The 13,077-nt window shown below is 40.2% G+C and overlaps 1 protein-coding gene across 2 annotated transcripts in view; it reads left to right on the top strand.

Moving 5' to 3' along the window:
- doc2b (double C2-like domains, beta) overlaps positions 1-12,797 on the top strand; it is a 303,902-nt gene extending 291,105 nt beyond the window's left edge. For both annotated transcript variants that reach the window (XM_084698130.1, XM_084698129.1), the window contains 3 exons: positions 5,119-5,200; positions 7,687-7,783; positions 11,704-12,797. In XM_084698130.1, coding sequence (XP_084554256.1) covers positions 5,119-5,200; positions 7,687-7,783; positions 11,704-11,840 — 316 coding nt within the window. In that variant the 3' untranslated portion in view covers positions 11,841-12,797. The remainder of the gene's footprint in view (positions 1-5,118; positions 5,201-7,686; positions 7,784-11,703) is intronic.
- The last annotated feature ends 280 nt before the right edge of the window (positions 12,798-13,077 follow it).

Here is a 13,077-nt window from a genome sequence, read left to right as displayed (position 1 = left end):
CTTCCTTAATAATATTACCTTATATTGTACATTACACATCACAATTGTGTGTCATATCACAAAGTAAAATGAGCAAATAGTTATCACCAAGGCCTCTTTGTTTGTGGTGTTTCTGCAGCTGCCTTGCTGTAAAGAAGTTAGCCTAAGCCTAGCCATCTCCCAGAAGTTAACGAGCTGCTAAACTAATGTTCTGCTAGAGATAGTCACGCGAGTTTTTGTGACGTTAGTGAAGTTATTGGCGTCAGTGACTGGGACGTTAGTGACGTTAGTGGCGTCAGTGACTGTGGCTAGCAAGTTAGCCACCGTTAGCTTCACTTTTTGTCACAAAAACGTAATTTCTACTAAACCGTGCAACGGAACGTAAATCCCGATACAAGCAACTCAATCGCTACCAAGACGAAACTTTTGACACCTAGGTTGCCTATGTAGTCCAAATATTGACAAAGTTTTAGGGGTGGGAAAATAAATAAAAATAATATATATGTGAGATAACAATGGTTGTGCCCTTGCCGAAAGCAAAGCACACCCAATAAAACTAACAATAACAATAGGTTTCCTCCTTACGGAGGAATCCTAATAAAACTAACAATAACAATAGGTTTCCTCCTTACGGAGGACTTCTAAATATAACTGCAAGCAGTAATGGCGGATTCCTCCAAAAATTGCAAACCAGAAGGTATCGAGTACACGCAGCAAGTTTGGTGTGAATCCATCAAAGATTTGCTAAAATAAGACCCAACTTCCTGTTTGCTGGCTTAATGGCACATTTTGATTGCCTGTAGCGGGCAAACGGTTTAGAAAATAAAAAAACCCACGTCAAAGCTTTGGTGAGGCTTGGTCTGAAGATACTATCTGCCAAATTTGGTGAAGATTGGACAACATTTGTAGGAGGAGTAGAGAAAAAACGTTTTTCAATGAATTCTAAATGGCGGCCGCATCAATTCGGCTATTATCAGAAATTATTATGAGTCACACACGGGATGTCCCAAGATATCATGAGACAAAGGAATCACTTAATAAAGGCAAACAAATCAATAGTTATTGGCCAAAACACATTTTTGCTTCCTGCGGCCACGCCCAGTGATCACATGACACCAAATTGTGTGGACATCCTCAGAAGAGGGTTCCGAGTCATCATACCAAGTTTGGTGTTGATATCTTTAAGATTTGCTGAGATATGACTTCACTTCCTGTTTGGCTGCTTTTCTACTGAATTTGATTGACTGTACCGGACAAACGGTTGTGAGGATCACAATTCTAATCGATAACTTTTGTGAGGCTTGGTCTGAAGATCATCTCTGGTTATTTTGAAGAAGTTTTGACAAAAATTGTAGGAGGAGTAGGCTTTCAAAGGTTTTTTATAAAACCGGAAATAGCGGAAAATCTATATAACCGGAAATGGTATATAACCGACGCCATGGTGTGCGTTGAACTCGGCTTGATCCAGGGAATCCAATGGTACCTCATTTTGAAAATCGGTCATACGGTTCAAAAGTTACATGTGTAAACACAAGTCCAACTTTGACCCATTGGTGGCGCTAGAGTGGTCTAATGGGAGACATGAAACTTGGTTTAACTGTAGAAGTGACTGTCCTTAATGAGTGTGCCAAATTTCACAAAAGTTACCATATGGTTCTAGGGGCTGCCATTGACTTCCATGGTACAAGAATAAAAAAAAAAAAAAAAAATAAAAAAACTAACAATAACAATAGGTTTCCTCCTCACGGAGGAATCCTAATAAAACTAACAATAACAATAGGTTTCCTCCTTACGGAGGAATCCTAATAAATATAGCTGCAAGCAGCCATGAAGGGGCCAAGCAGCATTCGATATGGAAATTCAGTAGCTAAAGAAACAAATCATAAAACACAGTCATGTCATTTTGAGACAAAATGCACTGGCTAGCAGCGTTGTATCTACAAAGCACAATAAATCCACTTCTTCTTGACTATAAATCCCATGACAATGAAACGTTATTGTTACTATTACAACTATACTGCTAGACAGCTACAGTGGTGTCGATAAACAGATTATCCAGTGTCACGACATGCTCGATGACTGTGGCTGGATTCGAGCTTACAACCTTGCAATTCAAAGGAGCACGTCTTATCCCAACTAGAACATGCATTTCCTGCTGAAAATGCGTTGGAATGCTGAAATCTGAGAAAAAAAAATTCAAATGGCTGAAAATACAGAAATGAGAAAATACCCTCAAGCTGAAATTAATTTAACAAATGTATGACTTACACAAAAGAGGGAGTGTGGAAGCTGAACTGCATCATCTAACGAAGCTCAGTGCTTAAAAACTATGCGGGAGAATACGTTTGAACGTTGTGAAGCAATCGAAGAAATAGTTGAATTTCAAGAGGCAGTGTGGAAGCCGAACTGCATCAACAAAGCTATAAGAGCTTAAATTGCCTACAATGCGGAAGAAGCTGAAAGTTGAACTGTTAAACAGAAAAAGTAGGCTATAGTTGTAACAAGAACATTATAGTTTTAACAGCTGAAATTATAGTTGGGATAGTAATATCAGTAGCAGATGTAGCCTATCATTGAGTGCGTTTACTCGTCTTTCTTAGTAGGATTCAATGTTTTGATTGAATGAAACATACAGCAGTAGGGCTGATACAGGAAGACACGGCGACACTTTGTTGCAGAAGGATGATGGTGCACGTTCTGTCCGTGGACCATACAAGGATTAATAAAAAGAATCATGTAAAAGTGTTTGAGTAATCACATTACTAATTACACATGTAAACGGAGTAATTGTATTATTGGCATAAACTGACAATTGCTATCGGGTTTCTCATGGTCAAGTGAACGCACTCAGTGGCGTAGTAGAACAAAACAGTAGCATTAGCATAGTAGTTAGCAAAAGAGATATTAGCAGCATCTTCAGAATTAGTAGTTGTAGTGTGGCATAAGATATAGCAGTATCAGTAGTGGTAGTAGTTGTGTTGTAGTGCTCTTAGTCTTTTAATGAGACGAGTTAATTGAATAGCTTGTCTTGTGTCTCCACTAATCAGCCAATACCAATCACCTGTGTAAGAGACTGGCGCTTGTTTGTGTGGTTGCCACGGTGATGGTGCAGCTATGGCTGCTAATGCGCTGAGGGCAGAGAATACCAGAAATTTAGCAAGAATCCACACCTCAAACAAGTTAACGTAGACGCAAAACTATACATCTAATCCAAAAAATAAAGATATTTTCCGAGACTCAAGACTCTGCCAAAACCAGAGATGTTCTTTATATGTGCGTTCAGAAATACGACTATAACGGCAGTTTATAAATGTTGTTATTTTTTGTTTTCCGTGACGAATTTGTCACCACGTTTGCATTGGACTCTATGGGGCGAGAGTTGGACTTTGTCTCGCTTTCGTGGGGCTCTGAACAAATGTGTAAGTCTTTTAGATTCCACAAACAACTGTCTACAACCAGCACAAAATTAGCTATCTATTGATCCAAAAACGAAGCATGAAGAGCGAAAATTGTGGCAATGGTGGCAAACTAGAAATATGTTTTCAACGACATCCGAAGCTCCCCTCCGCTCTAAGCGATTCAGTCTGCACTCTGGGCTTTCTCTAAAACACCCATGTAAATCTCAGAAACGGTTTGAAAAAGTCATGAAACATAATCAGTGATATAAAAAAAGTTGAATAGATATCAAAAAGCTGAATTATGTAAAAATAGATTAAGGTTTTGTCAACGTTTTAAGGTTTAAATGGTGGCTCTAGCTTAAAGATTGAGGAAGAAGGAGGATTTGGAAGTTGAAGACGTTTTAAGAAGTTTGAAAGGATTTGAAAGAAAACTCCATTGGAAACCCATGTTAAAAATATTATGAATATTGATTTATATTAATTCAACCATGCTGAAGCAGCATTCCAACAATGAGCTATTCTGGCTGCTGGAAAATGCTGTGTTCGGTTACTTTATAAAAAAAAGGAAGCCGTTTCTCCCGTGGCGAGCTTTGTCAGATTTGACCCAAGAATAAACAGCTGTAATTCAATCATATTTTGACATATCAAGGTGATTGTGGTAGGAAGATAATTACATGACATGCTTGTGATGACATTATCAAAGTTTCGTCTCCATACGGTAAACCGTCGCAGAGTCAAGGCCTCACGTACGCTTTGGCGGCCTCTTCGTCAAAATCGTTTGCGCGTTACTGGTGAACGATTTGGCTCATCGATAAACTTTTGATGACTTTTTGTCGGCATGGTCTGAAGATGATCTGTTGCAATTTTCATGAAAATCGGAGCACCGGCCTAGGACTAGTTTGAAAAAGTTGGCATTTCTTAAAATACAAATGACGTAAAAACCATCATGACGACGATGACGTCACAGGGTTCAATCGAATCGTCTGCATCCAAGGAATCCAATGATACCTCAATTAAGAAAATCGGTCTCACAGTTCAAAAGTTGTGGGCATAAACGCACCTCCAACTCTCACGCCTTGGTGGCGCTATAGTGCTTCAGGGATCAACATGAAACTTGGTGACGATAATCAGGAGACCGTTCCAAATCAGTGTGCCAAATTTCAAAACTTCGCACCAATCGGTTCTATGGGCTGCCATAGACTTTTGGCCCCTAAAAATTATGAATATGTTCTCTTCCTGAATGTGCATTGTCATTGGCCATTCACAAGACCTCAACATTTGAAGTGCAAAGAGAAAGATACATTTTCCTGATAAGTGGACCTTACTTGCAAACATTCATGCAAATGTGTGTCTGAATATACTCAGGTAATCAACAAAACAATACTAATTTTGGCAGCCATTTATTGGATGCAATCCCACAGCCCCCTCTTGTGGGAAACATTTATATCTGTATTTTATTTGATTAAGTTAAATTGAAATGTACAAATGTATTGGTTGTCTTCTCCCTGAAACCTGAATCTGTTCTAATATAATATTGTGTTTTAGAAAACATAGAAAATTAGCCATTTCTTGTTACTATGCTTGTGATTATTATGAAGCCATAATATCATATGTTTGCCCATATTATAAGGTTTTCACCATGTGCCCTTAGATTTAGAATTCCCAGAAGACTGCAGTCTGAACCAAAATAAGTGTTGCTTTAAACCTGCAATCTGATTCCTGCATTCTGCTTCATTTACAGGTACCTAAAGCCAGATGAGAACAAAAAGTCTAAGCACAAAACTGCTGTGAAGAAAAAGACCCTTAATCCTGAATTCAATGAGGTAAAAATATACCCTGTTGCCTTCTGGCAGGCGATACCATAGCATTTGGTCTCACACACGCAGACTGGACAATAGTTTCTTTCCAAGGGCCATCAGGCTTCTGAATGAACATTGATATGGACACAGATACACTTCTCACTAGTCACTTTACACACTGCCACTTTCAGCTACTGATTGCACTATCAGCAATATTGCACTATTGCACTTCACTTGTCTTAGGTTAGTTTAGGTTTATAAGGTTAGTGTAGGTTATTATGTGTAATGTGTATTTAGAGGTTTACTATACTGTATTGAATATTATTATATATTAGGAGGTTTATTATATTTTTGCTTATCATAGATGTTATCTATGTTCTGTGTACTTGTATGTTATGTTATGCCAGGTTGCTTTGCGTTGTCTTGTCCTAAGAATTTTTCAGTGACCAGTCTGACCTTGTGTTGTTCTGTGCATCTGACAATAAAAGACTAGAAATCCCAGCTAGGATTGCCGGTAGGCCACTGCAGTTGCAAGCAAGGCAAATGTGAGTCTGGAAGATGTTCCTGTATGTCTGCAAGACTTTCTTGTACTGATTTGTCGGTGCCAAAATTGTGCAAATGTTACCCTGGAAACAGAGGAAAGGGCTACATGGGATGACAGCTCTGACTATAGCGATAGGGATGATACTGATGCTTAAGGATGATACTGATGATTAGGAATCATACTGATGAGGAAAGATGATACTGATTAGTAAAGATGTTACTGATGATACTGATTAGGAAAGATGTTACTGATGATTAGGGATGATACTGATGAGTAAAGATGTTACTGATGATTAGGGATGATACTGATGAGTAGGGATGATACTGATGAGAAAGATAATACTGATGATTAGGGAAGATACTGATGATTAAGGATGATACTGATGATTAGGGATGATACTGATGAGTAAAGATGATTTTGATGTGTAGGGATGATACTAATGAGTAAAGATGATTGAGATGAGTATGTTACTGATAAGTAGGGATAATACTGATGAGTAAAGATCCGCTGTTTTGTATTTTAGGTTGATTTTGAGCTGCAATTAATCTATTGTAGAATTGTCAAAAGTTTGGCATTATTCGGAATTAAGGGGGACCGGGTAGCATTTTGAGTCATTTCAGCCAACTTGGGCCAGTGTGCTTCTCTCTTTTTATCTTTCTGTGATTACACTGTCTACAGAACATTTTGACGTATAAAACATCACCGTTTTGCAAAATTGACAATGTATATGTTTAATTTTGCTTAGTTCCAATCCGTAAAGTATAAGCATATTTTCTACAAATTTACGATATTTCACAAATGTCCCGGTGCATGTGACTGTCAGGCTATTGCATTTTGTACTTCTGTCGATCAATTTCTTATTTCTTGTTAGTTAGCCTACTGCATCCAATCAGCGCTGAAGTGTAGTACCTACCCTTTCCGTTCAGAGTTAATGTACTGTGTTTTTGAGTTAATGTAATGTCGTTTTCCATTTGGGGGAGCGTGTTTTTGTATTGGGGGGAGGTGAACAAGTCATCCGATTTGGGGGGAGTTGACTCGTATTTGGGGGAGTGTTTTCATTTGGGGGATGTACTCATATTAGGGGGTGTGCTTTGCACTTCAGGGCCACCGTAAGTATCACTTGACTTATGTTTTATACCAAACAGAAACACTTTACTAATACAATTATTAATATATCGCGATGTCCATGATATGGCAAAATAAATATCATGGCACAATGCAATACCGGTATTCGCGTTCATACCGGTATACCGCCCACCCCTACTACATTCACACTTGAGTATACTAATGCACCGATACCTGTCTGTTTAGGTACATGTATTAATGACAGTTTGAGAGTTTTTTGTGTTGCTAAAATGAATAAAAATAAAGTTACAAGAAAAACCAGCAGCATAATAATTTAGTTTTTTTTTTTTTACAATTATATACATTTATGGATCGTGACAAAGAACTGCAGGATATTTTGCAGAGACCCTAATACTCGTGTCACTGAGGATTCCATCGCGGCTCTGACTACTTCTACACTTGCTCACGGGTCCACTTAAATTCATGACCCATCCACAGACCCTCCGACCCTTGACAGTGGCATGGAGAGCCTTGGCCTAGATCATCCAGCCGTATCAGAAGGGGATGCCCTCATAGATTGCCACACGCAGGCCTGCTACTTAAGATTTACACTGACATTTTGCTCCGCATCTTTGTCCGTTTGCATTTCAGCCACAGATCAGCTATTTGCTACACTTGGAAGAGATTTGGTTCATTTAAGGTGAACGGATATGTCTGAGAATTGATAGATTGATACAAAGATGGTCAGAAATATGGTCAGAGATGGTACATTAAAAATAATTCCTTCATGAAGATGAGGAGTTGGAATTGGAATTCCCTCATGCACTCTAATTAATGCTCTCTCAGACTCTCTGCAAATATGAAAATGTTTAAACCAATTTTTCTGTTGTGGTCTCACTAGGAGTTCTTCTACGACATAAAATATGCAGACCTCACCAAGAAGACCCTGGAGGTGACGGTGTGGGATTACGACATCGGCAAATCCAATGATTTTATAGGTATGCATAGGAGACCATGTATCCTCTCTACTGAACCAAACAGATCTATAGCCATGGCCAAAATTGTTGGCAGTGACATAAATTTTGATTTGCAAAGTTTGCTGCTTCAGTATTTGTAGATTATTTTTCTATGGTATACTGGAAAACATTGAATAACATGAAAACAAGCATTAAATAAATGTTAAAGGCTTTTAATGGTAAAAGCATTCATTTTATAGCAATCAGTCTGCTCTTACAATCCAATCAGAATGATTGAGTGATATCATCTCATCCTACCTGTCGGTAAGATCCTACCAGGTCTCCTGGGGAGGCAAACTGTCAGGCCCTCACCAGCTCTCCACTGGTGTCCCACAGGGCTCCGTCCTTGGATCCCTCCTCTCCTTTCTGTACACCACCTCACTTGGACCAATCATCACCGCCCATGGATTTTCCTACCACTGCTACACTGACGACACGCAGCTGTACCTGTCGTTCCCCCCGACCGATCCGGGATCTCAGCTAGGATTGAGGCCTGCCTCGCAAATATCTCCGCCTGAATGACCAAGCACCACCTCCAGCTAAACCTCGCCAAAACAGAACTTCTTATCATCCCAGCCAAACCCTCCATCTCCTACAATCTCCCAATCACCCTGGGATCTGCAACGGTGACCCCTTCATCCTCTGCCAGGAAACTTGGGGGTACCATGGATGACAAGCTCTCCCTCACGGCCCACATTGCTGCAGTCTCCCGGTCATGTAGATTCACCCTCTACAACATCCGGAAGATCAGGAGATACCTGTCTGAGCACTCCACCCAGCTGCTAGTCCAAGCACTTGTCTTCTCCAACTTGGACTACTGCAACTCGCTGCTCGCCGGTCTCCCAGCATGCGCAACCCGCCCTCTCCAGAGGATTCAGAACGCAGCGGCCCGGCTGGTCTACAATCTACCCAGACGCTCCCATGTTACCCCGCTCCTCATCTCCCTCCACTGGCTACCCATCACGGCCCGTATCAGATTCAAGACCCTGGTACTGACCTTCTGAGCAGTGAACAGGACTGCACCCGACTACATCAAGTCTCTCCTGCAGCCTTACAACCCCACCCGCCACTTACGGTCTTCTTTAGACAACCATGGTGGTCCCACTGCTCAAGACCGCCCGGTCCCAACACAAGGTCTTCTCCTGTCTGGCCCCCCAGTGGTGGAATCAACTTCCCACCTCCATCAGAGACACTGAGGGCCTCATGTACTAACGCTTTTGCGCCCACTTCAGGCGTATTTGTTTAGCAATTTGCGAAAATGGCAAATTGCGCTTTTTGTGTCATGCATATGCATTCACGGGAGGGTCAAGGGGAAAGTGGGAGATTCCCATAAAAAGATGGGAGAGGATGCGTTAAGTGTGCCTAATTATGTATTCCGCGGTATGTACAAAAACCGCCTGTGAAAGCACACCTCTATTTTGCGTTGAAAATTCTACGCTTTTTAAAAGCAGGCGTAAACCAGGATGCCCATATGCCTCCTGGTGAAATGGCAGCCGTAACCCGAGCAAGACGAAGACAAAGGACAAAGGATTTTTGCCCTATGGATCACACTTTTTGAATTGAGTGAACACAAAATCATTACGCGTTACAGATTAAGCAGTCATGCAATATTACAGTTACTGGAAGAAATCAAAGATTACATCAAATCTCTGAATCAGCGTTCACATTCCATTCCAGCAGTTGTTAAACTCCTCGCTACATTACAAATATTGGCATAAGGATCATTTCAAACAGTCATCGCTGTTTCGACTTTGGTGGCTGATCCATGATAGAAAGAGAGAAGGAGGCCCATTCAATTGCGCGTTTAAATGCTCGCAATGTGCGATATAGTGGGCGGAGAAAGTCGCTGATTACCCGATGACTTGCATGTTTCGTAAATACGACGTAAACTGAAGTATCACAGCGTGCGCAATCTGCGGGTTGGCCATGGTGCAAATAGTGCTACTTTTGCGAATGTACGTACATGAGGCCCTGACTGTCTCTCCACCTTTAAGAAAAGGCTCAAGACGCACTTGTTCCGGGAGTACGACGATACTTAGGAATGGTGTGCTGGACCCAATGTTAGTTTCCTCAAGGATCACAATGGCTCTTGCTTAGAGACTTGTTGCTCTTGTTGGTTAGTGGTAACTGATTTAAATAGTTGTACTTGCTGTGAAATATTTTTTACTGTTGCTTGCTTTTCTACAGGTACACTTGCACTAGCGATTCATGTTGTTTAATTGTAACTTGCTTAACTACATGCTTTTATGGTTCTTCCCTTTGGCACTTATTTTGGTTGTTCATAATTTGTTCTTCATGTTTTGGCTACCCGCAATGTTTTTGGGGCTATCTTGTTGTTATTATCAGTGACCTATGCACTTTGTAAAGCTCTTTCTTGGAAGTCGCTTTAGATAAAAGCGTCTGCTAAATGAATAAATGTAAATGTAATGTAATATCACCCAACAAGTACTCGTTTACACTTCCATGTGTTGATGATATGACTTCATGAAATTTCTGGTCTTTGTGATAAATGTTTTGGGCCAAGTAATTATTAAGTTATTAATTAAGTAAGTTATTATTTAAAATGCATATGATAAATCTGCAAAATAATCTAGAAGCAATGTGAATCAGCACTACAACAACTGAAGCAGCAAGCTTTGCGAAACACAAATTGTATGTCACTGCAAATGCCAATACTTTTATCCATGGATGTAGCTAAAGCAAAGCCATACACCTCCCACACCAGGAAAACACTGGCCCTGGACTCATTAGATCAGTGGTTCTCAACCCTGTCCTCAGGGACCCCCTGTCCTGCATGTTTTAGATGTTTCCCTGCTCCAACACACCTGATTCAAATAAAAGGGTCGTTATCTAGCTCTGTATAAGCCTGGTAACGAACATGCATTTGAATCAGGTGTGTTGGAGCAGGGAAACATCTAAAACAAGCAGGACAGGGGGTCTCTGAGGACAGGGTTGAGAACCACTGCACTCGATGATCCCTGATCATCATTCACCTGGCACCTCTGTTTTTGACACATATTCCATGTTACGAACCTCGTCTACGGGAAAGGCCGTAACAATACTCACAAGCCTAAATACTGAAATGCCACAGCACCTACACGAGCACCTAAATGTAGCAATGAGAGTGAGGGGAAAACAGAAGGGAAAACAAACACACAAGACAGAACATACATGCAAACAGGGCGAGGGACGTAACACTCCACCACCAGCTATTTACCATCTGTCTCGGCCAGACACCTAAAACAACAATCAGACAAACAAACTGCCCATGGGGCAAGTTTAGGAGATGAATAAGGTGCAAATGTTCGGGATAACCATATCTAATCATATCTCATGTACAGTACATTCATAGCAAATTTAAATAGAAAATCTAAATTTGATAAATTCTGCAAACGTGTGGTTAAAGGCAGGGTACTGTGTTGCACAAAGCTAGCTATTTTAGCTTATTTATGACACGAGTCAAACCAAAATATACCACCTCCTCCCTTCAAAGCCATTCCCACAAAACTACAGTAATGAGCATTGAGTAGAGGGGCAGAGTGAGCGCAGGTAGGTAGACAGACAGTCCGTCCAATCAATAGTCAGGTTACCCCTTAATGATTGGTCATGTTTATCACAGTATTGCAACGCCCACAGATGTCAGAATGATTTAATATACCGTCAAACCTTTAGATATATTGGTTGCTTTCAAGACGGGAAGTTACTTTCGGCAAATATGACAAAATGTGCTTCTCCACTACATTGCCTACCCTGCCTTTAATGTTCGATAATCCCATATCAAAATCTTAGTGGAGGGAACAATTTCAATGTTGCCTGTGTAATGTGGTTATATATAGCGTGGTTAATTAAATGTTTGATAACCCTTTGTTATATCTGTATTTCCCTTCTGTGTCCATTCACAGGTGGTGTTTCTCTGGGCATCAACGCCAATGGTGAGAGGCTCAAACACTGGTTTGACTGTCTCAAAAACAAGGACAAGAAAATAGAGCGCTGGCACACATTGACCAATGAACTTCCCGGTTCTGTGTTTGGTGACTGAAGGGCCACCTTTCCCTCACTCCCACTCCCAACAAGCTCCTTACTCCTGACTCTCTGTGGATATAGGAGTCCAGCCTTGACCGACGCTCCAGCTTTTTGCCTGCATTTGGAGATGTTTACGTAATCAGCTTCCTCCTCTCCAACCCTCAAGCTCCTTTTACTTTCTCTCCTCTCCAAAGCTGTTAAATTAATAGTTATGATACTGTCCCTCTGGTAGTGTGCTGTATCTTTAGGGCTCATGTAATGACACGGTTTTTGTGTTGATCCTGCAACAGCAGTTTGGTGTTGTGAGAAGATGTTAGCTGTATGTCCAACAATACGACAAGTCAATGACATACTGCACCACATGATTCTAATCATTTATTGGCAATTTAGACAGGCCAGATTGTTTGAAGGCATGCACTTAGTTCTAATCATGGGATATACGAAAATATAGTTTACTTAAGACATAGCCTCGAAAGCATGTAATGTTTACAACATTTCAGGACAGAGATTCACACAAACTCTACCACTGTTTTTCTGAATTTAACTTTTGCAGGAGAGAGGGACAAATTACATATAGTACACTTTACACAGATACGTTTAAGATCACTGCTTATCCTATCCTGTGTGGTTGGGGATTGGGTTGGATTGTGTAGTGCAGGCATTTTTAGTATACTAGCTAAGTATGTTGTTGCTTACGTATATTGTTTTCTCAAGTAGTGTAAATTGTGAGCCTCCTCAGTGAGTGTATCAATAAATGTATGTAATATATATAACCCCCGGATCCCAGAGTAACACCAATGAGAATGTGCACCCAAGTGCTGTGTTACTGAACCTTTCATACGTGAAAAGTCATGGTTTGAGATTTGTAAGCATGCAAAGTTGTTCATATTGACAGAGGGAAGGGAATCTAGAAACTTCTTCAATGTCAAACCGTCAGAAATGATGTCTGCAGAAACAATCAAATTATTGAATCCCCATACATACATATATATATATATATATATATATATATATATATATATATATATATATATATATATATACAGTAGTGCTGTCAAATGAGTAAAATATTTAATCGCAATTAATTGTATTGTCATAGTTAACTCGCAATTAATCGCAATTAATCGCACATTTTTATCTATTCTAAATGTCGCTTGATTTCTTTTTGTCCCATAATTTTTTCTCATTTAAATGCTCCTATCAACATGGAATAGTGGATCGGATTATTAAGTGCAAAGGTCATCATCGTCATT

Source organism: Hypomesus nipponensis, chromosome 5 (assembly GCF_054491055.1).
Source record: "Hypomesus nipponensis isolate SF chromosome 5, ASM5449105v1, whole genome shotgun sequence".
Classification (NCBI taxonomy): domain Eukaryota; kingdom Metazoa; phylum Chordata; class Actinopteri; order Osmeriformes; family Osmeridae; genus Hypomesus; species Hypomesus nipponensis.
The sequence above is the reverse complement of the archived record's forward strand: the minus strand, read 5'-3'. Positions and strand labels throughout refer to the sequence as shown.